Genomic DNA, 27637 nt, shown 5'->3' with positions numbered 1-27637 from the left:
CCTCTTCAAAAAGAGCCTTCAAAGTCTCTTTTATTTGCTCCTGCTCGGTCCTGCTTTAAGACAACTCAGTGCTTTGTTTCACAACCCAGACTTCATCACCACAGCTTTCTGCGACTTCCCCCTTTGTCTTTTGTCCACCCTCGATTCCAGAAAAGTAATCTCGGGGCCATCTCAGGTTTGTGTATCTTCTTAGCCGCCGCTCCTGTGATAAACGGGACACATTCTATCATTATAAACATTGATTTTCCTCTGCCGGGAAAGGCAACTCGACGCGCTCTCCAAAGCCCCAGTGTTTACCAACTCGAATCTCCTTTCAATTTACGCCGCTGTTCCCCTTCTGCCGTCCATTCCGAGATGTAGCTTACGCATTAGCCTGACACATATAGTGGGCCGTGTTTCATTATAGGAGACACACCGAACACAATGCAGTGGATTTGAGCCTTGGGGGGGAAAAGGGAGTGCGGTGCAGTTTTCACAGAAGTCACAGAAAGTTAAGAGCAGCCACCGTTTCACAAATTGCAGGGAACAAGTGAGAGCCAGGAGTCCGGGGAGTTTACTTACTTACGACTGATGCTTTTCGACAAACTTGCTGAGGGGAGATTGTTGATTCTGGCACACAGCGATCCGGCACAGTTGGTACTAACTCAACCTTTTTAAAAACATTTCACCCAGTAAATAGGATAAAATACTAGCATTTTTATTTGTGGAAAAGCACTCGGGATGGGCAATACGAGTGACAATTCCGATCCAATACCGATAATGAATCCGCGTTTCACATTACGATGCTTTGAAACTCAATCATGCCCCAAAGACTGAATCTCCCATGTTACTCACTTGCTCAAACTGTGTGAAAAAAATGTATGAAAATCTAACTCCAGTCAGGATAGATGGATGGACGGAAGTTTAACCCGTATAGTGCAAAAGGTTGTTCACTTCATTATCCAACCATTCAGTCATCCAGCCGTCTAATTGCTTTTGGATAACAAAACTGTTATAGTGAAGGAGATGTTGCCGCTTTGCTTTGACTGTAACAAGCCAAGCATAGAGGAGCTTTAACAGCGATACAGAACTCATGCCGACACCACCGACTCAGACAGGGAGCTGGTGAGCAAACCTCAGAGCTCTGGACGGAGTGCCGGGTCACAACATATGAGGTGGCATATTGTCTTTAGTGTAAATGCTGTACAATAAATGGCAACATTCCTTTGTTTTTTGGGAAAATAACATGGTGCAACCTGCTCTTCCTACATCAGGGGTCCCCAAACTAAATCAGCTCGAGGTCCGCAAACTTTTCTTTCGTTACCTTCGACACATGTCCAGGGTCCAGACATAATGCAGTAATTGATCTTAAAATGTTAAAACATGAGCATATATTTATACATCTGTGTAAAGCAGAGCTGATCAATGAATCAATAATGTTGCCATTTTATTGCTATGTTATTCAAATTATTAGGATAATTTTTAATTCAGCCTTAGCAGTTAAGTATATTCAGAGGATGAAAAGGCTTTGGCCTCTGGAGGTCCGGATCTGGACCCAGGTCCGTCAGTTGGGGACTGTTGGGGATTTTCTTATTCAATCTAAAGGAAAAGCTGAAGAAGTATTGTCTTTTTATGTGTGCTATTTATTACGCATGCAGAGAATTTACACACACAGTTAGTCCATGGTAAGTTCTTGTGATGCAAGATTTCTTAAGAGTTTTTATAGGTGAACATCTGAAAGACAGGACAGGAGGACAGCAGGACAGTGGTACAATGAAGATCGCCACAGACTGGGATGGTAATGCAATAGAAGGTTGGTGGAAGGAGCAAACCTTTTGGTCTATTGTCTTTGGTGCGAGAGGAGCCTAGAGGAGAAGAAGGAGGAAGCCGGTCTTCTGGGCATTGATTAAAAGCCTAATGGGACACCAGACGGCTCAAGCTAGTCTGTGCATTCTCACTACAGCAGCTTGCTTTCATGGTAACTAGCTAACTAACTAACTAAACTACATGTCCCTTAAAGGAACAGGCCACTGTTTTTTCCATACTGTGATATGTTCTTGCCTGAGCTTAGACGAGTTGATACTTACCTGTCTGGTCTTTGTGCCCGTGGAAGAGCTTGGTCGCTTCTAACTTCACCCTGTTTGGAGCTATAGGAATATACTGGGAGAGGCCAAATGGTCGTTTTGCGTGACTGAACGCATGCACAAAGACCAGACAGGGAGCCAGGCTTTTAGCCAGACATTATTTGGTATTATAAATCGTAAAACATAATTTCTACAGTATTCACAGTCTTTCGGCCTCAGTTATGTCACGTACACTTCCTTCATGTTAACTAATAGCAATGGCTTCCCTCTCAATGTGCCACAGCATCCTGCAGTATACTGTATTCAAACTGATAATACACCATAATTGCTGCCTAAACATTTGACTGTTCCTACCGTAATAACCCGTGTAATGGGGCAGCCGTAAAAACGCACATCCCTTTTTTTCTCCCAGCTCCTCCTAAAGTGCGCTCCCATATGTTCCGTATACATTAGTCTGACTCCATTAGTCGCGGTTCACTCTGGCATTGGCTCCGCGCCTCATTGGAAGTCAGTGTCTGTCCCTTCCCCTTTTTCTAACTGTACTAAAGTGCTTACTACGGGTCTTCGCAGTCACGTCCCTGGAGGTACTAGTGGTGGTGGCTGGTTATAATTACCTGTGCTGTTCTCTTTCTGCTTTCGGTATTGCAGTGTCAAACTGTCTGCGCTCTCTGCTGCTGCTGTAACAAAAAGAAAATGAAAGTAGCTGGAAAAATGGAAATCATATTCTGTATGTGCCTGCCGAGGTGTTGTGTGGACCTTCACAGTCACGTAAACACACATTTTAGAATCATTAGCGGTAAGCAACTCAGGAGAGAGGCTTAACCTGGGGCTAAATGACAGACACTGGGTAGTCCTGATCAGTCGTTACATCACATTCAGTCTTCTTTACTCAAATCTGATCTGATTCCTACAGAGAACCACCAATCATGCTAATATTAATGACATCATTGACTCGATAAGTATATTTTAAGAACAGTTAAAATGTCAAATATACTCAATGGGCTATATGCACGATGTCCCCACGTGACTTCCTCCTGGACAGTAAGATCGGTCGTACCATCTCAAGTAATGTTTTTAACCTCTTAACTCCCGCCTGAACCGAGAGGATCTTTTTCCTCACGTTATCAGATTTTTTTTCCATCATTTTTTTGTTGGGTTGTCAACTCATTTTTGTAACTTTTTTTTTCATTTTTTTTGTCATTTTTTATCACATTTTTATCAAATTTTTGTCATTTTTTTGGTCATTTTTTGTCAAATTTTTGTAATTTTTGTCAATTTTTTATCATATTGTTGTATTTTTTTTGCAACATTTTGTCACATTTTAGTCATTTTTTGTCACATTTTTCATTATTTTTTTGTCCATTTCTTGTGAAATTTTTGCCGCTTTTTCATCAATTTTTCGTCACTTTTTTGTCAATGTTTTCTCACTTTTTTGTCACTTTTCCATCATTGTTTTTGTCTCGGTTTTGTCTCTATTTTCACAGCTTTTTTTCCAGAAGCTTTTGGACTGGGGTAAAGCCAAACTGGAGAAAATGTGCTCGGTTCAGGTGGGAGTTAAGGGGTTAACCTGCTCCAGTCACATCCAAACTTTTACTCAGTGTTCTTTATGAAATCTTGAGCTATCGCTTCATTTCTGTGGGACCTGCTAATTTTCAATGGGAAGAGCCCAGGGGTGTCCAAAGTGTGGCCCGGGGCCCTCAGACCAATTTTGGATGGCCCTTTGCCTTCTCGCTGAATCAGTGCACATCATCAGAGATTATCTTTTTATTTGAAAGTAGAATAATTCTACATAATTCTAACCTAACAACTCACATTTTACTGAGAGAGCTGTCATGAAGGTTTTAAGCATAAATAAAGGTATAGGGCACAATTGAAACCTCTGCTAGTCGAAGGTTTTGAGGCACTAACCACCAATCTATGGCCCTTCATCCGTGGACACATCAGTATATAGCCCATTCCACTGGGTTGGGTAAGGACGTTTCGTTGCTAAGAAGCTTCTTCTTGCTCTCCACTACTGTATTTTGACTGAAGCAGCTTCTGAAGATTGAAGCAAAAAGATCTTAAACCCAATCAACTCAGTCCTGTCGACGATATTAGAATTCTTAACCATGAATTCTAATAACCATGATTTATCGGTTTATCAACGTTCCTACCCTCATCGATGGTCATGAGATCTGACTGAAAGGACAGGATTGCGGATACAAGCGGCTGAAATGAGTTTCCTTTGCATGTGGCTGTAGGGGTGAGGAGCTCAGAGTAGAGCTGTTGCTCCTTCATGTTGAGAGTAGTGAGCTGAGGTGGCTCGGGTGCCTCCTGGTCGTGGTCTGGGCATGTCCTATTGGGAGGAGGCCTCGGGGGGACACGGGGAGACGACACATACCGTAGTCCAGGGGTAGGCAAGTTTTCTTGGCGGAGGGGCCGATTTTCTTTATTGTAGACAGACCGAGGGCTGAAGCCACTGATTATAAAGCACAACACAGGAAAAATGACCATCTTAAATGAGATAAATGACTTAAAATTGCTTGAATTAAAGTTCTTCTATGTTGAATTTGAGTCGGTTTGAACTAATCCAAGATACAAATGCTATGACACAAAATTATCTGAATTAAGAAAACTACTACTAGAGGTTTTATCTTGTCTAAGACCAGACCAAATCTACTCAAACCTTAGATTTAATCTGTTAATTCAAGTAGATTTATATCATTTTTTCCTTAAAACTATTCTTGTCCCAGTGCACTTCTTTCAAATGCCAGTGTTGTACATATTATATGACCTAATCGGGTGTATTGACAGTATTTCTACCTTTTTTTCTCCCATTTAACTCTAATAATGTTAAAAGTACTCTCTGATTTTTGTAATACTGTTTCTCAAAATCATCTTGAGGGCCAGAGGGGCTATGCTGGAGGGCCGGATTTGGCCCCCGGGCCTGACGTTGCCTACCCCTGCTGCTGGGCATCTCTGCTCAGACTGCTGCCTCCGTGACCTGACACCGGATAAAGCGGAAGAAAATGGATGGAGGATGATATGGACATTGGACACCCCAGATGCTTTGTTTAAAGTGTCCAGTCCTACTGCTAATGTTCAACTTTTCAGGCTGAATCATTCCAACTTCTGTGCTGCTCGTCTCTAATGTATGCATTGGCAAGCAAAATAAGTCACCACCAACACCCTTCCAGATTCCATCATAAGCCTCACATCGCCACACACCAGGCCTCCAGCTATGTATTGTTTAGCATCGCCTCCCTATTAAAACTCATGACAGTTTTTCATTTCAGAAAGTTCCAACTTCTGCGCCACACAGACAGGAGGGACCCTATATATTCAACAGTTTAAAAGGTTGACTCCTTAAAAAGTTGGAAAGCGTGGATAAATACTGCATCACAGAGTTCACAGAGTTGTGCAAGTCTGGTCGGAAAAATGCAACCGTTTAATGGCTTTAGTGCGGTGGCTACAATAGTCACCACGGGATGAACTGGCTCGATTTTTATTTGTGAACTCGTGTCTCTCAGCGGGCTTCTCGTTCCTCTGCCCGGTAAGTGGCCCGGTAGAGTGCAGTATGTCTGTGTCATCAGATAATTGCCATCGGCCGACTGCATACAGACTGTGGGCTCACCTCTGTGCTTTTCTTTCTGGGAGTAATGCAATGCGCGGTGCCATAGAGACTTTATTAAAGCTGCCGTTACATGTAAACTGACTGGAGCTATTTTAAAAGTTTTCTTGCAGACTTTGTGAACACCGAGGCGCCAAAGTGTCTTCACAGCATCTTTTGTTCTTTGGCTTCGATATATGTTCTGGTTATTTCAAAAAAGATTAAAAGGGGAGCTTGTAAACTTTCCAAAACACTGTGAAATAAGTTACTTAGAGCTGTGGCAAATACAGTACGTTACAAACAGTTTATCTGGAGAAAGATTTCACAGAACTTTATACGTAAGGATGTTAAGTTGGTACAGAGGACTGAGTTTTTGATCTTGCCTCACACCATTACTGGACTTTTCACTCTGTGTCTGTAGGGCCAGCCCTGGGCATAGGCAACCCAGGCTGCCGCCTAGGGCGCCATCTGCTGGAGGGGGCGTTGAATTGCACTTTAACTTTTGAACCCCATGAGGTCCATGCTCCAGGCATCTACATCGCTGATTTTCGGACATAACTTTGGAACAGAAAGTCATAGAGACCTGCGGATCTTTGTGTTGGAAACGTTCAATCTTGCCCAGGGTGCCAAATTGACTAGGACCGGCCCTGCGTGTCTGGATGGGTTTATGGGACCAATTTTATTAAGCTGCAGTGGTTGCCTCCCGCGGGTGGTGTTCTAGGCATGTCCTAGTGGGACAAGGCCTCGTGGAAGGTTCAGGGCACGCTGGTGGGACTATGTCTCCGAGCTGGCCTGCTGTCGCCTCGGGGTCAGAACAGATGGAAGTTTGGGCATCTCTGCTGAGGCTGCTGCCCCCGCGACCCGGCCCGGGATAAAGTGGAAGAAAATGGATGGATGGATGGATGGATGGATGGATGGATGGATGGATGGATGCAGTATTTGCAGAAAGTCGTATCTCCCTCCTAGTCTGACTAGAACAGGACTGCCCAAATCCATGTTGCCGAAAGGGAAGTCAACATTGAAAGCTGCACACTAGTGCTAGTCCAACGAGGATGACAGGAGCTAACTTTAGCGGCTCGATCAATGCCGACAATGAGACAGACAGAAGACTCTCACCATCCAATCATATGAAAACGAGAAATAATCACCAGTAAAGTCAATAAGTCAATCAGCTACATACCCTTGCACTTGTTGAATTTGTGGTCTTCTATGCACTTTTCATCAGTAAAGAGCCGTAGCCTATTGTAGCATAGTCAAAATACAGATAATGCCCCCTGTTCAAGAGTTTTAGGTAGTTTTAGGAGCTTAAACACTGGGGATCACCTGCCGTAGACCATGAGTGTAAAGATCCGTTAGCTCTTAACAGTGCGCACAGCCTCTGCTAGCCAGGAGGTGCGCTGTGCTCCTGCTGCTCCCAAAGGAAAATAAGATCCGTAGTAGTCATTTAGACTGGTTTGACTGGTTCTATTGGAAAAACGGAGCCTGAGATGGTTCATGTGACTCTGACATGTTAGAGATGTACTTTGACACTCGGCCATGGAGAGACTTCAACTCAAGCAGAGCTGTTTTAAAGGTCTTTTCTCTGAGTGTCAGTTTGTTCATGAACAGAGGTGGTCAGTAACAAAGTAAATGTACATATCATTTAAGTACTGTACTGTAGTCTTTGAGGATGTACACTTTCCTTGAGTAGTATTTTACTATGATTACTCCACTACTTTCTTCTCCACTACATTTGTAAAGTAAAAAGTCAAGCAGCAGCAAATCTTGTCCCATTTACAGTATGAGTCTTATTTGCACGCTCCAGGACAGTAGGTGGCGCTGACGCTCAATGTACTGTCAATGCCACTAACTCACAAAAAGGAAGAAGGGTTTGTCTCCATCATGTTGCTGTACAGAGAGTGAAGTTGGTATTCACACAACACTTTGAATACCTCAGTGATTTCTACGGCAAAAAAACTTAAGTACTTTAACTGAAGTAAACATTTGACTGGGCTACTTTTACTGGTATTGGAGTAACATTTGACTAGTAGTATCTGAACTTTTACTCAAGCAATGAAATGAAGTACTTCGATGCAATACGTATGTTTGTGTATGTACGATAACAAGCTGTGATACGATCATGACAAGAAGGTACAAAATACAATTGACGACATATTGTCCCCCCCCCCCCAGATCGTGATCAATCCTCCAGTGATCTAACCGCGTGTTTGTTCGGCAGGTCTGGTTGTGCGGGAGGCCAGTATCGAGATCACGAGGCAGCAGGTGGAGGAGCTGTTCGGACCGGAGGATTACTGGTGTCAGTGCGTGGCCTGGAGCTCAGCTGGGACCACCAAGAGTCGGAAGGCCCACGTCCGCGTCGCCTGTGAGTACCACGTCCTCGCCATGACGATCATTTTGGAGTATACGGCTCGTTCATGTGACGATATCTGAGAAACATGCACTAAATAAGGACAAAAACGGACGTCTTGTTAGCCGATTTCTGCCGATTATGACTCTGAAAGGTCCATTTTTCCAAGCCGAACCGTTGAAGCTAAACCACACAAACAACTTGACATAAGTAAATGCATGAATAACGGCTCAATAAAGCAGCGTCTCTGAGGTTACTCATGTATTCATACTGACAAACTGCAGATACAGTCCACAGTAAGAGGCAACGATGCAGCCAACAGTTCGCTAAAGATGAACAAATTGGGCTTCGCAGAGACTTTGTCAATAAACGTGGCGAGCAGCCCCAATAAAATACGATAAACTAGACCAGGGGTGACCAACCCGCGGCTCTCGAGCCGCATGCGGCTCGAGAGCCGCATGTGGCTCTTGGCCAATCAGAGTGCGGCTCTTTGCATGATTGGATATGTTTAATACAATGCGGCTCTTCGCAAAATAGTTGGTAAATATTTCCCATAAACTGTAACAGTCTTTGACCAAAAATCCAACCATCGTCCTACAGACCCTATTTCCATCTCTACACATGAATGAGAGTCCGTATCTCCCTCCTTTTCGAGGCGGCGTGTAAAAGGTGCCCGTGCAGCCTCACTCAAAGCGGGATGTAGGTTGAACAACAGGCAGGCAGATCGTGGCACTAGGATTAGCCTCTGTGCTTTTCAGGTTTCTGATCAGCCTACTCTTTATTTGATGTAATTTGGCCTCATATTCACAGAAAAAGATCAAAATTAGGAAATGGAAAAAAGCGGAGCTCTTTTGAAGCATATGATGCGAAGCGCGACATCGTAACACGGAAATACGCAAAGTCATTGACTTTCCTTTCACATGTGACAGTAACTGTAACAAATGTAACATAAAACAGACTCTCAGACGTCCTCCAGAGGCTCCTGGTTAAAGTTTATGAACTTTATGCAGCCTAGAGTGCGTTCTCTGCACAGTCCAGTCAGGACGAAGCTGCAGGCACTGAACGCACAGGCCAGGGGCGAATCAGATAAGGGGGCTCAGTGGGCAGGGCCCCACATACAAACACACCCCAGCATTAAAAAAATAAAATAATAATAATAATCTAATTCTGTTTCAGTCAGAGCAGAAAGCACACAATTTCAGTTAATATACATGTATTTCAATCTTGGTGAGGAGTAAAACCATTCAATCTAACACAATTATTTTTAAAAAAAGCAAAAGGCCAGGCATAAAGTTAGAGTTTATTGTGATTAAATAAAACGGTCACATTCTATTTAATCACAATAAACTACCGCCCCGGAATCTCGCTAATAGTTGGTGCCTTTGTGGCTCTTCACAGGATCAAGGTTGAAAATTTCGGCTCTTGGTCTCTGACTAGTTGGCCACCTGAACTAGACTATGTAAAGCAGAGGTTACGACCAAAATAAGGTGAATACTACTTTCACGATGTAAACGCGCTCACCCAAACTTATAAGGAGTGAGAGACAGGAGTGTGACAATATATCGATTTTCTAATAAATCACGATGTTTTGCGGGACGATACGATACTTTATATTCCGATATCGATACTTTTGATGACGTCATGCATATTAACGAGCGATGTCGTGCATATTAATGAGGCAGCAGTCAACAGAAGCCAACAATGATCAAGAATTCAGGAGTCAGGACAGCAGGGGGCAGCACTGCAGTTGTAAGTAGGGGTGGGAACCTCTGGATACCTCTCGATTCGATATGATACGCGATACATGGCTCACGATAACGATTATCTCACGATGCGCCGATACTGCGATAATCAATATATTGCACAAAAATAACCTAAGATACATAACAATAAAAAAACATGCTACTTTTAACCTTCATTTTAACATACTACACTTTATTCATCATTTACATTTCTTTTTCATGTGCTTTGTCGCCCTTTTTATAAATGATCCCTGACTTACTCACTGAAAATGTGTCTATAGATCTGTCAATGACTTCATTTACATTTAAATAAACAAGAAACCACAGTCCTGTTTAAAAGGGAATAAATCAAATGAATCTTATGTATAAATATAAAAACTATCATTAAAAGTAAATTATTTGTGTGACAGTGTTGGGTCCAAGTGCTTAAAACGGCAGTACTGCCCCCTGCTGTCCTGACTGAATTCTTGATCATTATTGGCCTCTGTTGACTGTGAAAACAGGAGCACTGCTGCCTCATTAACATGCATGACGTCGCTCATTAATATGCATGATGTCATCCAAAAATATTGATATCGGAATAAAAAACAATTTTATTGATATTGGAATAAAAAAGAATAAAAAGAATCGTATCGTCTCGCAAAATATCGCGATATATTGGAAAATCGATATATTGTCACACTCCTAGTTTTAGGCACTTGGACCAAACACTGTCACACAAATAATTTACTTTTAATGATAGTTTTTATATTTATATATAAGATTAACTTGGGGTCGATTTGTTCCTTTAGGACTGTGGTTTCTTTTTTATTTAAATGTAAATGAAGTCACTGACAGATTTATAGACCCATTTTCAGTGTGTAAGTCGGGGATCATTTATAGACACAGAAAAAAGGGGTGTCACATGACCAGATTAAGCTTCTGTAAGTTTGTTAAGTGATGATGTCATTGCTCTACTTCCGGGTCCAATGGAGCTTTAGCCGCAGTCATTATAATGGGATTTAGCTGATATTTACCTGCTGTACAGCCGACTACAAGGCTCTTTTTAAACATATGATCACAAAGAAATATTACATTTACTCAGGATTTTCCTTAGTAATGCCTTTCTGGCATTAATTATCAAATATTTTTTTTCCATACACAACGAAGGCTTATTTTAAATTTTTTACCCGGAGAAATGGTGAGATATTGTTTGAATTAGGTGTAAACAGTTTTTGGCCTTTTATCTGTTGTTGTGTTGTTTTGTTATGGGCATAAAGCAGCTGTGTATATTTTAGTTTCCTTCATAAAAAAGCCTATACTTCAATAACACATACACATAAACTGTGCTCTACACTTTCCATTGTGAAATAGAGGAACCATAACCCTTTGTATTTGCATATTGTTTGGAAAACTCTTTATTATTTCTGTACTAAAAAAACAGATTTTTAGTTACAAAACACCAACCAATGTAGTTCAAGTTAAGCTACAAAGTTTACTTCGAAGCCAAACTTGTAAATGTACTGTTTCTTCACCCTCTGTGCCACCCGGGCTCCCAAGGCTCTCGGTAAAAGTATAGAGCATTATTTTTAATAGCACACTGTCTGCACTTATATATGAGTGTGGATATATACGCAGTATGTGAGACTAGAATATCCCACATACAGTGTCAGCATCTGCGCTACAACTGTACGGATGCACACGGCCTATTTATAGAGACACACGGGGAATAACGCCGAGGCAAAACTTTTGATTAGTTGAGCAAAGACAAAGGATGAAAAGGTGTAAAATGGGACTGAAAGCAACAGCGTGTTAAAATCGTATACATTTATCATCTCTCTCACACAATACTGTTTCTTTTAATTTTGACAGTTTTCAATGAGCTCAAGTTCCCATTGAAAGTTTGTGGGAAAATGTCCGCCCCTGTGCAACCCTGATCTCTAAATGACTTTCTTTCCCCCTGCTCTCCTGCAAAATGAGTGGAATTTGCATTCTCGTACACTGCGTTCCAAATTATTATGCAAATGACATTTTTATAAGATTTTCTGTCAACTCAAATGTGAGTCAGCATAATTTTCAAGTCTTTAACTGGTAGAGGATCATGTAAATGTGGTTGGAAAAAATCTCCCAGTGATTTTCCAAAAATATATATAGTAAAAACCTCAGAATCCACTGTTCCAAATTATTATGCAACTCATCGTTTCAATACATTTTAAAGCTTGTAATTAACTGAAAATGGTCATTTGTTGAATTTGCAGCATTAGGAGGTCATATTTACTGATATCAAAAGCTATTTCAATCAAAACAATCTTAACAGGTCAAGTTATATTTTACCATTGGAGCCCTTGTGTGATAGCAGCTTCAAAATTCTTAAATCCATTAAACTTGTGATTTTTTGGACAGTTTCTGCTTGGATTTGTTTGCAGGATGTTAGAATAGCCTCCCAGAGCTGCCGTTTGGATGAAAACTGCCTCCCACCCTCATAGATGTTTTTGTCGTTGAGGCTCCAAAGGTTCTCAATAGGGTTGAGGTCGGGGAGGAGGGGGTCCACATCATGAGTTTCTCTCCTTTTATCCCCATAGCAGCCAGTGATGCAGAGGTATTCTTTACAGTATGGCATGGTGCGTTGTCATGTATGAAGATGATCTTGATCTTGATCACTGCTCTTCTTTTTGTAGCATAGAAGAAAGTGGTCAGTCAGAAAGAGGTCATTTTCAGGGATCCTAAAGGTGCCGACCAGCTCTCTCCCCATGATTCTGGCCCAAAACATGACTCCGCCCCCTCCTTACTGACGTCACAGCCTTGCTGGGACATGGTGGCCATTCACCATCCATCCATCTGACCATCCAGGGTTACACGGCCTCATCAGTGAACAAGACTGTTTGAAAATGAGTCTTCATGTATTTCTGAGCCACTGCAGCCGTTTCTGTTCATCAGCTTCAATTAACAGTTTAGGGGAGGCAGGATAGAAGGTTTATGCACAACTGCAGCCTCTGGAGGGTCCTACACCTTGATGTTCCACAAATATCTTTATCTGTCTGATGATCACGCTTAATCTTTCATGAAATATCAAAGGTTTTCATACCTAGACCAAGGCATTCAACTATTTCACACTTTTCATCAGCAGAGAGATCCTCTTTCTTTCCTATATTGCTTGAAAATGATGATCTGCTTAATAAAGTGAAACATCCTTTTTCAGTAGTTTTTCCCTTAACTGGGCTTAACCTGAAAACGAATCATCCCAGGTCTCTGAGATTAATGTCAGTGATTCATAGAGCCCCAGAGACACGAGACCATCCATGAGTTTCATTGAAAAAAATGTTTTTCTTTACCTTTTTGACACAAAAATACAATTTACATAATAATTTAGAACGCAGTGTAGTGAAACACTGGCTACTAATGTCACAGAGCTCAGAGAATGTGTGAATGTGCAGAGGTGACTTCTGAAAGTGAAGCGCTTTAGCAGGCGACAGACAGCTCCACAGAGCGATGGCTCCCAGATGGGCCGTCAGGTTTCTGAGGAGATACATCACACTTGCTTTTCACCGTGGCAGTTATTTTATTTGGCGCTAAATAGACTCTGTGGAGGATTGACGTAAGTAGAGGTTCACTTTTTAACCCTAAACACTGGGGGAAGTCATGCTTGCATACATGGCGTTGATGTTCAGAAGTATAATGTTTGTACTCCGCTTGAATTACCAGCAAATGAAATTCCGTTTCAGCTGCTGTATTTCAAACCAACATCGCACTTTCTTCCTGACAAAGTTGAAGATCGTGATTAAGATGTGTTTGACGTTATTAACACCAGCAAAAAGCATCATACCCTCGCTTTAACCCTTTAATGTTACTCCCTACAGCCTTTTTTGTATTTTCTAAGCATTGGAGGACAAACGTCAATGTTATTAGTTTAGGTTTTTTTTTTTTTTCAGAAGGTAACCTCTGAGTTACCTTCCTTAAACCAGTCCAAACCTGGTCTAAACTGGTCCAAACTAGGTCGAAACCGGCCCAAATCTGCTCTAGACCAGCTAACTAGTCCAACCCCCACCTATACTAGTCCAAACTGGATATTTTGAGTATTATAAACTTGAACCAAATGGTTGCGATAGGCAGAATTAGAAACAACACATGATTCAATAAAGTGTGCTCTACAAAACAGGTTGAGAAAACTATTAAAGGGTTAAAGTAAGTCGAGAAATCTAGCTAGAAAGAGCGAAAATGTGCTCTGAATTCGGACGTTCTGCTCTCCCATGATTTCATCCACTGAGTGGCGCTGTGATCAAAAAATAATATACTGAATAATAACTGCTGTTTTGAGGTTAACTAGTCCCTCTTTGTTACTGCCATGTCCTATGGATCTTCAGCTAGAGCTATACCCATGGTCTACGGGAGGATCTCCCCAGTATTTAAGCTCATATCCAGCCCATACGTCCGAATAAAAGACTATTATTTGTGCCAGTGGATAACGGTTATTCCAGGTTAGCCCCGTTAGCTTGTTACAATCGCCTACAGCTCATTGTTGATGAAAAGTCCACAGTAAACCACAAATGCATCAAGCCCGGCTCAGTGTGTGATCATCTCAAAGGCTGCTTTATATAGTTACCGGCTGTATTTACGTTATTAGTGCACAAGCAGCTAGTTAGCTCCGGGCGAGCGGTTAGCAACTCGGACACGGACTTATTGACATGGCTGATGTTCTCACGTTGAAAACACAGACATGATAAAGTCGTATTGGGCAGAGAGATAATCAAAGGCCGTCAGTGCTTTTTACTATAGTCTCCCAGTTACAGCTCACAGACACCGGGGGCAGCGGTGAGCTATCCCGCCCACTGTACAGGGGGGCAGTGTGTGGCTGAGTGTCCGCTGAAGGCAGGAGGGGGGGCGGGAGGTACGAGCCCCAAATGTAGGGAGTCGGAACAGTCAAAGTCTGCATCATAAAATATCAGCTTACAGAATTGTGTTCCTTTTTTAAGAAGAAGATGAAGCAAGGAGAACGAACGAAAACGCTACTGCAGATAGAACTCAAATTACCCATAATGCAGTTTTTGGGAGAGCATGCAACGCCCAAATTGTGTTAAAGCTTTTGACGAAAGAGTCTTTTTTTTTGAGAAATGAGCTCAGACAGTTGGTGGCTCGGTGCAGTCAATGGGATTTAGCTTTAGTCTATCAATACAAGAAAAACTTATCAGTGGAGAAAAAGTGGAGGATCATGACGATGAGAGCTGGTAGGCGGCATTTTTCACAAAGGAACTGCATTCTAACACGGTTAAAAGCTGTTTACCATAGTCCGCACCCTCTAAATCACCTGAATAGTAAACGTGGGACCTTTAACATCTCCTTCCTCCCGGTTGTTCCGCCTGTACCCTCGCCCTCCTCCTCCTCTAAGCAGATGTGATTACAGCAGCCCCCGACGCCGTAACCTTTTCCTTACCGTCGACCCCGGCGCCCGCTGCCCCGTGACCTCCTCCGCGCTCTCGGCTCCTGTTGGGATCAGCCGCAGTGATTAGAATGCTCAGTGGCAGCCTGAGCCCTGCTGAGCAAAGTGCCTTTTTTACTCCCCCCGTCTGCGCTACAGCAATTCAGCATTTTCTCCACAGCGCACGTCTCATTGGCTTCTCAGGTCGCGGCTATTGTTTTCCGCGCCGTGGTCAATTCGTCACGCCGGCGCGCTGCTAGTCGAGCTATACCTCTCTGGTTTTCAAAACTTCAAATATCAATGCCCCATATGCGAGCTATGCCTACTTTAAAGACTATTATCTGAGCGATAGGAAGCCAGTGCGGAGACCTGGGGGCCTCATTTATAAAGTTATGTGCAAAATGAGGCCAAAACTTTGTGTAGTCGCTTCTCTGTATCAAAGGTGGTATTTATAGAAAAGGATATGACCGTGAAACCATTGTGCTCCTAAACACAAACTATATAGCTGAGGTATGAGGTGCTTTTTAGAAATGAGGAGAGGTGAGGGAAAACAGGGAGGGGAAGCCTGTTTGAGGGAGTCATGCTTGGTTGCTTTTGAAATAGTTCATTTTCTTCAGAAGTGACGACGTGCACGCTTTCTTTTCTGTATCTGGCTAAGACTGAAGCTTGTAAATGTGAAGCAGGAATGATCCAGGTTCACCAACTGTGTGCTTTTATTAACTAATTTACGGACATACTGTAAGTCGGGGCCATACGGGGGTCAAGTCCAAAGCAAAGGTCGAATGCCATCTTTATGCACCTCGGCTCCACTGCCTGTTCTCTGTCACACTCGCCACATAGATCATGTATGGTTACTTTGTTTTGGAGTTCAGCAGCTCCGTGTCAACACAGAATACAAAGACATGCAGATATAAGTCATTTCACAAAGACATGATGAACAGTGAGGCGAGTGAGGGACGGATGGAGCGTGAGATCGATAGATGGATCGGTGCGGCTATGTCTCCGAGCTGGCCTGGTGTTGCCTTGGGGTCCCCCCAGAACAGCTGGAGGAGGTGTGTGTGGATCAGGAAGTCTGCTGCCTCTGCGACCCGCCCCCGGATAAAGCGGAAGTAAATGGATGGATGGCAAATCAAATATTGTGTTACATTCCTACACACTTTTGAAGTCAGAGTTTTATCAGTGAGGCCCCTGAGCACTTAATCCCTAAACGCCCACCTTAACTGACCAGTCTACCCAAATCTAAAAGCTTCTCAAACGGAGCTCACCAGTGCATCGCTTCAATTGAAAGCTAAGACTAACAAAACTGATCGAGCTTCTTTCTTATGTTTGTTATCACGTTTTAGCTGTTTATGTTGCATTTTTATCACATTTTGTTGTTGTTGTTTTTTTGCTTTTTTGTCATGATTTCATCACATTTTTTTGTTTTTGTTTTTTTTTGCATTTTTGTCGCATTAATGTCACTATTTTTATCACATTCTTGTTGCTTTTTTGTTGTGTTTTTTGTCACATTTTAATCACGTTTTAATAGCTTTTTATGTCACTTTTTTGTTGTGTTTTGGCCTCTTTTTTGTGTAACATAACTGTGATCAAGCCACAAAAATGTGACCAAAACATGTACAAAAAAAGCAACAAAAAACATGATGAAAACACGAACAAAAAGGACGAAACCGCGACAATCGTAACGAGGATGAAGCTCCGACTTGTTTTGTAGGTCCGTACGTGCCCACTTTCTGCGCCCAGTAATCATTCACAAAATAACTCTTGTGGAAACTTCATGCAGCGCACAATCTCCCCCGTTTGTTTGCTTGGGCCGGCGCATCCCTGTGGAAAACCCTCGGGTTTTCCTCTGACGTCACGGAGCGGCGGCACAAACATCGGGACAAACGTTTTGCCATGAGAAGTGCTGAGGATTTGCGGCGAGGTCTCCTTCCAAACTCTGACCGCAGAATTTTTCCAGATGTCCAAATGAAAAGTTGGAAGTGTTAAAGTGGTAAGCCGCACCGTCGGGGTTGGCGTACGAGAGTGACGTTAGAAACCCCTTAATCACGTGTGTTTTTATAGTCGTCAGTCAGAATAATGGCCCTGTTTTATGCGGGATATAAAGTAAAACAGTTATTGAAATGGACATTGGGGAGGTGTTCCTCAGAGTCCTTATGTTTGTGCTTTTATTAGATGGAAGCCTGTGAAGGTCATTATGATGCAAAACTGCCAGAGAGACTGGAGAGAATTACTTGGTTTCTTGAGGAAATGTACAAATACTTCTGGTCAAATATTACTCCAATACAAGTAAAGGTTGCTCCATCAAATCATTAAGTTACGTATTTGCAGACAATTTTATGAAATCGATCTTTGTGGCTTCAAAAAACATGAAGATGGCGCTCGTATTCACCTCCTGTTTCTTTTTGTGAGTCAGCAACATTGACAGTACATCTTTACAGCGCCACCTACTGTCCTGGAGTGTTCATCGTAATGAGTGAATGGGTGAATGGTCACCGGCCACCGTTGCTGGAGGTTTACTAAAGTTAGCCACCAACTGATTTCATTAGCCGAAACTAATATAATAGTGAGAATGCCCAGGCTTCAAATCCCGGCTCCTGAATGTGCACGCTGTCATTGTGTCCTTGGGCAAGACACTTCACCCACCTTGCCTCCAGTGAAAGCGCTTTGAGTGCCTATAGATGGAAAATCGCTATACAAGTTGAGACCATTTACTCTCTTACTCTATACTCTTTGCATGATTGGATATGTTAAATACAGTGCGGCTCTTTGCAAAATAATTGGTAAATATTTCTCATAATCTGTAACAGTCTTTTAAGAATCTTGACCGAAAATTCAACCATGGCCCACAGACCCTGTTTCCATCTCTACACATGAATGAGAGTCCCTATCTCTCTCTTTTTCGAGGCGGCGTGTAGGTGCCCGTTCAGTTAAACAACAGTCAGGCAGATCGTGGCTCTGGGATCAGCTTCTGTGCTTTTCAAGTTCCTGATTAGCTGCTCTTTATTTGATGAAAGTTGGCCTCATTTTCACAGAAAACTATATGAATTAGGAAATGGAAAAAAGCCGAGCTCTAATGAAGCTTTTTATGTGAAGCGAGACATCGTAACACGGAAATACACAAAGGCATTGACTTTTCTTTCACATGTTGTAACTGTAACAAATGCAACATGAAACAGACTCTCAGTCGTCCTCCAGAGGCTCCGGATGAAAGTTTATGAACTTTGTGCAGCCTCGAGTCGTTCTCTGCACAGTCCAGTCAGGACTGAGCTGCAGGCACTGAGCCACAGGCCAGGGGCGGATCAGAGGAGGGGGCTCAGTGGGCAGGGCCCCCCACACAAACACACTCCAGCATTAATAATAAAAAAATCTAATTCTGTCTCAGTCAGAGCAGCACAAAATGTCAGTTAATATACATGTATTTCAATCTTGGTGAGGAGTAAAACCATTAAATCTAACATTTTATTGAACAAAAAAAGAAAAGGCCAGGCATAAAGTTATAGTTTATTGTGATTAAATATAACGGTCACATTCTATTTAATCACAATAAACTACCGCCCCTGGATCTCGCTAATGGTCGGTGCCTTTGTGGCTCTTCACAGGATCAAGGTTGAAAATTTCGGCTCTTGGTCTCTGACTAGTTGGCCACCCCTGGTTTTGAGGAACATTATTCCACAAAACAGAGATCAAATGCCTGTTAAAGTGCTCTAGAAATGTGAAGAACTCGGTCAATTTCTTAAACAATTCTTAGCAGAACACCCATTCAGGCCATATATGATGCACAACACTGGCATTTGCAGAAAGTGGTGCTTTACTTCGGCCCAGGATTGGAGTGTCGGAGGTGAATATCCACCGTCCAAAGTGAAACCACCCTGGCCACGGTCCACAGCACTTGTCTCTCTTTTCTCTTGATCGCTTTGAGGTTGTTCATTAACAGCAGGGCATCTATAAACAATACATGCCCTTTCATCTATTGTTCATGTGCTCTCCTGCGCTCACATCACACCACCGTATTTAGCTGGAATTAAACATTTTGTCCTGAGAAAACGAGAAGACCGCACCGCAGCATTATAGGAAACATCAAAGTAAACAGGATGACGGTGCATGACAAGGTTTCATGTTTCCTCTAAGGCCGTACAGTTTAAAGCTACTTGATGTAATGGCGTACATGTGAATGACGTTAGCCATAATCCCGGTTCAGACAAACACATGCTTTTACAGACCGAGTCCATAACGGAGCCCTATATTTATGTTACACATAAAATAAAGCACTTAGGCCTGGGTAGGTGATTAAAATGGATACTAGCAGTTCTGGCAAAGCAGTTTTTTCTTGGAAGGAAGCCTGAACGTCATATATCTCGGACAATCGGTCAACAGTTTTTTAGTAGATTTGAAATGTTTTTTGTTTCACTGCAAACAGAACAACAGAGACCAGATCATTTCCCTCTTCCTCTCGTTTAATTCCACCGGAGAGAGACGGCGGCGGACATGTTTTTGTTGTTCCATTTGAGCGCTGATTGAAAAGGGAGCGCGGCCTTGTAACCCGCCCTGATTGGGTTATGGCTGAGGCGTGAGGCAGACTTCTGCGTGGAACCCCGGTGCGTCCCGATGCCTGATTTCTATGCGCTCACATGTCCCGGCGACGCTAACTCGACGAACCGACCTCATAACGCCGTATGTGTGTGCAGCAGGAGGCGCGTGGGTCACCTTGGCTAATCCGCTCAAGGGGAAATGTCTGGAGTGACGCTGCTACACTGCGTTCCAAATTATTATGCAAATTGTATTTTTGTGTCAAAAAGGTAAAAAAAAAAAAAAAGAACATTTATGAAACTCATGGATGGTATTGTGTCTCAGGGCTTTTTGAGTCACTGACATGAATCTCAGAGACCTGGGATGATTAGTTTTCAGGTTAAGTCCAGTTAAGGGAAAAACTACTGAAAAAGGGTGTTCCACTTTATTAAGCAGATCATCATTTTCAAGCAATATGGGAAAGAAAAGGGATCTCTCTGCTGATGAAAAGCGTGAAATAGTTGAATGCCTTGGTCTAGGTATGAAAACCTTCAATATTTCATGAAAGATTAAGATTAAGGGCACAATATGGACGGTTTCTGCCAGACAAACACATCAGATTAAGAGAACAGATGCTACAAAGCAGCAGACAGACCACTGACCACTTTTTTCTATGCTACAAAAAGAAGAGCCGTGTTTTCCCTAACAAAATCCTCTTCATACATGACAACGCACCATGTCCTGCTGTAAAGAAAACCTCTGCATCACTGGCTGCTATGGGCATTAAAGGAGAGAAACTCATGATGTGGACCCCCTCCTCCACTGACCTCAACCCTATTGAGAACCTTTGGAGCCTCAAGCACCATTTGACAAATCATTCTGGAGTTTTCCGCCATATTCAGTCTCCCTTAAGCTCTAAACGCTTAAACGCTTTCCTCGTCCAGATGATGACGATTCTTTTTTTTTTTACCGTCAAACCCCAAACACATACTCACAAAGGGCCCCTTTTAAAACTTGAAACAGCTCTTAATGTTCCACCACCGCGTTAGAAGAGTTTTGACCCGGTTTTTGAGCTCAATTCATGATTAAGGCGAGACACGGCAGCCTCACATCTTAGTTTTAATGAGTGTGTTTACATGCTCTCGAGTTTCCCCGTATTATTGGGAGTTTTTAACATTCCGTTTTTGTCTTTGGTCGTACAGTATAAACGTCTCCCCAATTATAGAAACCTGAAAATAGCAGTTTCACGGTAATGAGAAACCTGGATTCTCCGACTTCGATTCTCCGACAGTACCCGGGATATAACAGCATATATATTGTATAAAAGCACAGTTTTCCGATTCCCATTTCTTGCACATGCGCTATTGATTGTAGAAAAAGTGAGTCCAAAGAGCTCCTGCTTCTGAAGTCAAGCACAGACTTTTTACTTTTTTTTTTACAATGAAAGAACTAGTAGTGAATATTTTAGATGGAAAGAAGCCTCGTAATGCAGATTTATGTCAAACTGGTTTTCCTACCAGTACTGTCAAACAGGTGCGTTCACCTCGTAAAAAACTATACCAAGAGATTATCGGTGAACTCCATCAGCTCCACTCTTTCCCTCCAGCCCCGACTTTAACCTTCACCCAAAGACAGATCCAGGACGAGTAAAGGGAACAAATGACCCACAATCTGCCGCCGCTGTAGCTCAGGATGCAGTGGATAAGCAAAACATTCGGCTTAAAGTGGGCATGTAGCCTTAATGCGAGAAGCCGTGATTCTTTATGTGATCATGTAAACAGGCGATCTAAGTTTCCCGATTTCTCAGTGTTCTGTAACACTATATCCTGAAATCTGCCTGTGACAAAGTGGGTTTGTCCCATTATTCATTTTGGACACTTTGCACATTCCACATTTTTTTTTCATTTTTTTTTCATTTTTTGTCATTTTTTGTCACATTTTTGTCATTTTTTCGTCACTTTTTCGTCTAAGTTTTCTCACTTTTTTGTCACATCTTCATCATTGTTTTCATCTCAGTTCTGTCGCTATGTTCACAACTTTTTTCCAGAAGCTTTTGGATTGGGGCAAAGCCAAACTGGAGAAAAAGTGCTCGGTTCAGGTGGGAGTTAAGGGGTCAATCAACAATAACCATCGGATTCATTTGTTAAAGAGACTAGATGCAAGTTGGTCATTATATACTCACTACTGCCTCCTCAGGTCAAGCAACACCTTTTTGAGTGACAGTGCAGGATTTTAGAGGCAGTTGTGGTGAACAGGTCTGAGCTCATTCTACTCATTAGGACATGGCTGGAACATGTAGTAGGAGGAAAATACATTAACATTTTTAAACCCCATATAGTCCCTTTAAATTAATAATTACGTCACATGGTGGGAACAGGGAAGGCGTGGTCTTGTCGGCCATTTTATAATCTCAGGCTGAACCATGTGGCAGGGGGGAAACTGGTCTAAACTGAATTTCTTTTTGTCAATGTCAATGTCAGCTTTATTTGTATAGCACGTTTACAACAACACTAGGTGCCCAAAGTGTTTCACATACAGGTACACAATATAAAATGACAGTACAAAACAACAAGAGAAGCACACACAATAGAGTTATAATGCAGCTCAGCTTGAATTGAACGCCAACGCAAACAGGTGTGTTTCTATGGTTGGAGCAGCTCGGACATTTAGGGGGAGACTGTTCCAGAGTTTGGGAGCAGCCACACTAAACGCTCGATCTCCTCACGTCTTTAAACGGGATCTGAGCACGTTCAAAGACAGCTGGTTCGCAGACCTTACTGATCTGACTGGGGCATAAACAGACAAAAGCTCAGAGAGATACTCAGGAGCAGATCCATGAAGACATTTAAACACAAGCATCGAGATCTTAAAGTCAATTCTATAGCTGACGGGCAGCCAATGGAGGGAGGCCAGCTCAGGAGTGATATGTTCCCGCCGCCTTGTCCCTGTCAGTAAGCGTGCAGCAGCGTTCTGGACTTGTTGGAGGCGGTTGAGTGAGGATTTGTCCAGCCCACAATAGAGCGAGTTACAATAATCAAGACGCAACGATATGAACATATACATTTTTGTATAAGATTTTGGTTTGTATTTTGCCTTTGTTAACTTGATTTGAACACATCATTTTGGACTAAACTACTTGTTTTATGTAAAATATTAAAACTTACCAGCTAAACTTATATTTGGAATTTACCCATCAAGCTAATGGTCCTCACCTGTGGGAGGTCCTTCCCATTAGGAAAGGTATCAAAGCTGGAGTCACTAAGGGGAGCCATTTTGTTCATGCATGTGACATGTGTCAAGCCTGCCCATTTCGACCACCTGTGGCCAGCTTCCCACACTGCCATAACCAGAATATTCAAGTGTACTGTATGTATGTAACGCATTTAGTATAAAAAAGATGAAACTTACCCTTTACAAGGCTTATTATATATCCTTATAGGGCTGTGCAATTAATCGAAATTCGATTACGATTAAAAAAACAATATATATATATATATATATATATATATATTAATTTTTTTTGCAAAGCAGACTTGCATTATTTCATGGCGCTGGGATTATTTTCCCTTCGCATTTCATGTGCCATGGCTCATGCTTTTGCCTGACATAAAAACAAACAGCGCTGTGTGATGATGTCATCAGGCCGCGCTGCTCAGTTTGCTTGCGCAGGTGTGAGGGCTGGCCAGCAGGGGGCAGGTGTGAAACAGAGACCTCTCCTTAATCGAGGCAAACTTTAAATCATTTGTACTTTTATGACTGCTCAGAAAACAGAAAATATTCAGCATAAATATATTGATAAAATAAAGACATTTTTTAAAGGCAACAAATAATCGTTTGAATAATCGTGATTTCAATTATGACAAAAATAATCGTGATTATTATTTTTTCAATAATTGAGCAGCCCTATGTTATTATGTTGCTAATGAGCTCGAAATTTCCAGGAACTACAACATCGAGCCACAATGGCCGGCTTCCCCTGCGCACTCATTGACAAATATTGATATATTTTGTTTCCACGTATACTGCGAAAGGCGACCGAGATGCCGCTGTTTACTGATTGTTTTTACAGATGCTTAATATTTAGGATTGCCGCTCCACTCACATAGAAAAATGTGTGTCCCAGTTCATCATGACGAATCTTTGTTGTGGCCAGTGTCTGCGCCTCCCTGTGGGGGAGTGGGGGTCACCTTGGCTAAATCCATTGAAGGAGAGGGATCTGGAGCGATGCTAACAGCGCCGACACTGGACGCATGTTTGGCTGCGTCCGGCTATAATTCATGTGAAGTGGAGCGCCCTGAAAGCCCAGCAAATCACCGCGCCTTCAATATCTCTGATTGCGTGTGACACTTTTATAGCCACAACACTGATGGCCATTATCGGGCCTCAAAGTGCGCATTTAGAATTCTCCTACCACTATAAATTCTGCCGGGAGGGGAATAGGAAACGACTGTGTACTCTTACTTTCTTTTATGGTACGTTTATCTTTGTCTTAAATTTTGAAGCTTCATTTTCAATCATATGAGTGAAGTTTGCGACGCACTATAGTCTTCCACATCACACGAATGAATTTAGTTTGATCATAAAACACATTAACTGCATGACAATAACAACGACTGATAATGAATTTATGCAGAATGGAAAAAAAATACACCAAACTCACTCTTTGCGATGTTTATTTTGGGATGTTTTGTCGGCAGATTTATTTTAATCAAAATTCTCTTCCAAAAAACCTTTGCAACAAAGTTAAACCATAAATGTAACCCTGGCTCTATCTTAATTCTGCTTGGATTTCTTTGCAGGTGTCAGAATAACCTCCCAGAGCTGCTTTTTGGATTAAAACTGCCTCCCACCCTCAGATGCTTTGCTTGAGGCTCCAAAGGTTCTCAATAGGGTTGAGGTCAGGGGAGGATGGGGTCCACATCATGAGTTTCTCTCCTTTTATGCCTTTTATGAAGATGATCTGGTTCTTGATCACTGCTCTTGTTTTTGTACCATAGAAGAAAGTGGTCATTTTCACACCTTCAGGGATCCTAAGGGGCTGACCTGCTATCTCCTCATGATTCTGGCCCAAAACATGACCCCGCCCCCTCCTTACATACGACACAGCCTTGTTGGGACCATTCACCAACCATCCACTACTCCATCCATCTGACCATCCAGGGTTACACCGCCTCATCAGTGAACAAGACTGTTTGAAAATGAGTCTTCATGTATTTCTGAGCCCGTTGCAGCCGTTTCTGCTTCAGCTTCAATGAACAGTTTAGGGGAGGCCCGGATAGAAGTTTTATGCACAACTGCAGCCTCTGGAGGGTCCTACACCTTGATGTTCGGGAGACTCCAGAGGCACCAGCAGCTTCAAATACCTGTATGCTGCTTTGTAGCAGCTGTTCTCTTAATCTGATGTATTTGTATGGCAGAAACCGTCCTCATTGTGCCTTTATCTGCTCAAACCCGTGTGTGTCTGAATCGGTCACAAATCTCTTAACAGTACGATGATTATGCTTAATCTTTCATGAAATATCGAAGGTTTTCATACCTAGACCAAGGCATTATTATACTATTTCACGCTTTTCATCAGTGGAGAGATACTTTTTCTTTCCCATATTGCTTGAAAATGATGATCTGCGTAATGTGGAACATTCTTTTTCAGTAGTTTTTCCCTTAACTGGGCTTAACCTGAAAACTAATCATCCTAGGTCTCTCAGATTGATGTCAGTGATTCAAAGAGCCCTGAGACACGATACTATCCATGAGTTTCATTGAAAAACTCTCTTTTTTTTTACCTTTACCAACATCTTTTGTAATTTTGCATGACTGAGGGCAAGCACAAAGACCAGACAGGTGCACATCAACTCGTCTAAGCTCAGGCAAGAACATATCTAAAACGGTGGCCTGTTCCTTTAAGTTGTTTTTGATATGTGCTGCAATTTCCAAGCCATTTTGGGTAGCACAGTTATCTGAGTATGCTATAGAATGGTAAAACCCCACCTTAAATGGTACACAGCTCTCGACGCACCCGTGAATAACCTGCGAATAACACCTCAATCCGAGCGCGAGCCGAGCAGTCACCCCCACGCGACGAGAGCGGGAGTCGCTGCGATTGCCTTCAGCGAGTCATGACGTGTGAAGACAACGCGCGGCTGAAATCATAGCTGTCAAAAAGAAAAAAAAACTGTCTTTGTGTTTCCCCCAGCTTAGCTTACACTTCATGGACAGCCACTTTTCTATTTTCAAGTCTGGGCGTCTCCTCTCCTGTGTGTTTGCATTTACAGCCTGGAGGTCTAATGGCCACCTTTGTGCGGGGAAATTGGTCGACGGAGTAATTCCATCCAGGAGCAAAGCGAGCGCCTTCCTCTCCCCTCGCATCCCTCCTCTGAAGACTGTTCTGGCACGGAGCGAGCGCAGGCACAGACACCCATTCATGATAATTGCTCTGAAATGTGCTTATGCGCAGGGGCCCGCGGCTAGCAGCTAACCACAAACACTACGGCACTTAGAGCGGGGCGCTGGAGGAAACACTTTCAGACGGAGGGCTGGAGAGAGAGAGAGAGAGGAGGGCGAGAGTGTTCCATAACAAAAAGTGGAAATATAAATAGGGCTTTTGAAGCAGAACAGACTGGAGATTAGTTCATCCAATTGGGTATAATTGGGGTAAAGCTTCTTTTCCTGACAAGAGAGCCGTTTCTTTCAGTTATTTGGACTTGGAGATGAGGAGACGTGGAGTTGAGCTTGTGTACTCGAGTAGAAAGGTCTGTCAATCAAGCCTCATCTGCCACACTGAAGCCATACCTTAGAAGACAACCGTGGATTCTCACTGTTTAAAGGAACAGGCCCCCGTTTTTCCATACTGAGATATGTTCTCACCTGAGCTTAGACGAGTTGATACGTACCTGTCTGGTCTTTGTGCCCGTGGAAGAGCGTGGTAGCTTCAAACTTCACCCCCGTTTGGAGATACAGGAATATGCTGGGAGAGGCTAAATGCTGACAACATCTTTAAACATTGTGCGTGACTGAGGGCACTCACAAAAACCAGGCAGGTGCGTATCAACTCGTCTACGCTCAGGTAAGTACATAAAAAAAATGGTGGCCTGTTCCTTTAAAGGTATTGCCTAGTGCTACTTTAGGACAGCAAAACATTTGAAATCAAGTTTTTGTACCACCTGAGACCCAAAGGAACCTTAGAAATACAAAAACATAATCTTGGGGCTTGCACACAGTTAACGTTTAAGGACACAGTTTATAAGTCGTCATCTCCGAGATGGCGAACTGTTGACTGAGGAGCTTTGGTAAGGGGCGGTGTTGATACAGTATCTTCTTTCGCTGTTGTTTTACCTCGTGGGCCGCAAGTTTGCTTTTTTACAGGATGGCAGTGTGACCTTGCCTGGCTCTGCCATACTATTCCCTGTCCATTCCACGCAGGGCATTAGTCTGGTCACGGAGCAACTGGAGCAGTTTGAACGGGCCTAACACGCACAGATTGTCAGTGAAATAAACAAATTAGCCATCAACAGTTAGCAATTAGCAATTAGTAGACGTGACGACAGCTGTAGTACATCCATCCATCCATTTTCTTCCACTTGTTCGTTTCCGGGTTGTGGGAAATCACATTGCACCAGCCCCTTATGGCTCCTCCTGCAGGTGGTGGGTCCACAGAAGGACGGCCTCACGATTAATCGGGCCTGTTGGTCTCTCATAATCCATGATTAGTTTTGGCTAATGTTAATTGAACTACAACATAGCGGTGCAGCGAGTGACGTCACCTTGTCATTTCTCTGTGACGGTCGTAATTGGTTCGTCCTTAGCGGCCAATCAGACACTTGTTTACCGTGTATGGCCCCCCTTTTTTTGCGCAGAAAGAAGTAGATGTGGTTTATCAGGCTAAGCGTGACCAGATGTCCCGATTCACCCAGGACAGTCACAGGTTTTCACCTCTTATTCATGTGTCCCCATAGACTTCTCCAAAACCATTGACATGTCCAGTTTGACACAGGTTCTGTT

The 27637-nt window shown here is 42.7% G+C and overlaps 1 protein-coding gene and 1 long non-coding RNA gene across 3 annotated transcripts in view; one reads left to right on the top strand and one right to left on the bottom strand.

Moving 5' to 3' along the window:
- The window catches only part of LOC306960777, a 590186-nt gene that overhangs the window by 95467 nt on the left and 467082 nt on the right, over positions 1-27637 (bottom strand). The gene's annotated exons all lie outside the window — the stretch shown is intronic.
- The window catches only part of LOC306959830 (netrin receptor UNC5C-like), a 529449-nt gene that overhangs the window by 308011 nt on the left and 193801 nt on the right, over positions 1-27637 (top strand). For both annotated transcript variants that reach the window (XM_079552054.1, XM_079552055.1), the window contains exon 3: positions 7871-8014. In XM_079552054.1, coding sequence (XP_079408180.1) covers positions 7871-8014 — 144 coding nt within the window. The remainder of the gene's footprint in view (positions 1-7870; positions 8015-27637) is intronic.

Source organism: Gobius niger (assembly GCF_951799975.1).
Source record: "Gobius niger genome assembly, chromosome: 1".
Classification (NCBI taxonomy): Eukaryota; Metazoa; Chordata; class Actinopteri; order Gobiiformes; family Gobiidae; genus Gobius; species Gobius niger.
Note: the sequence above shows the minus strand (reverse complement) of the source record. Positions and strands in the feature narration are given on the sequence as shown.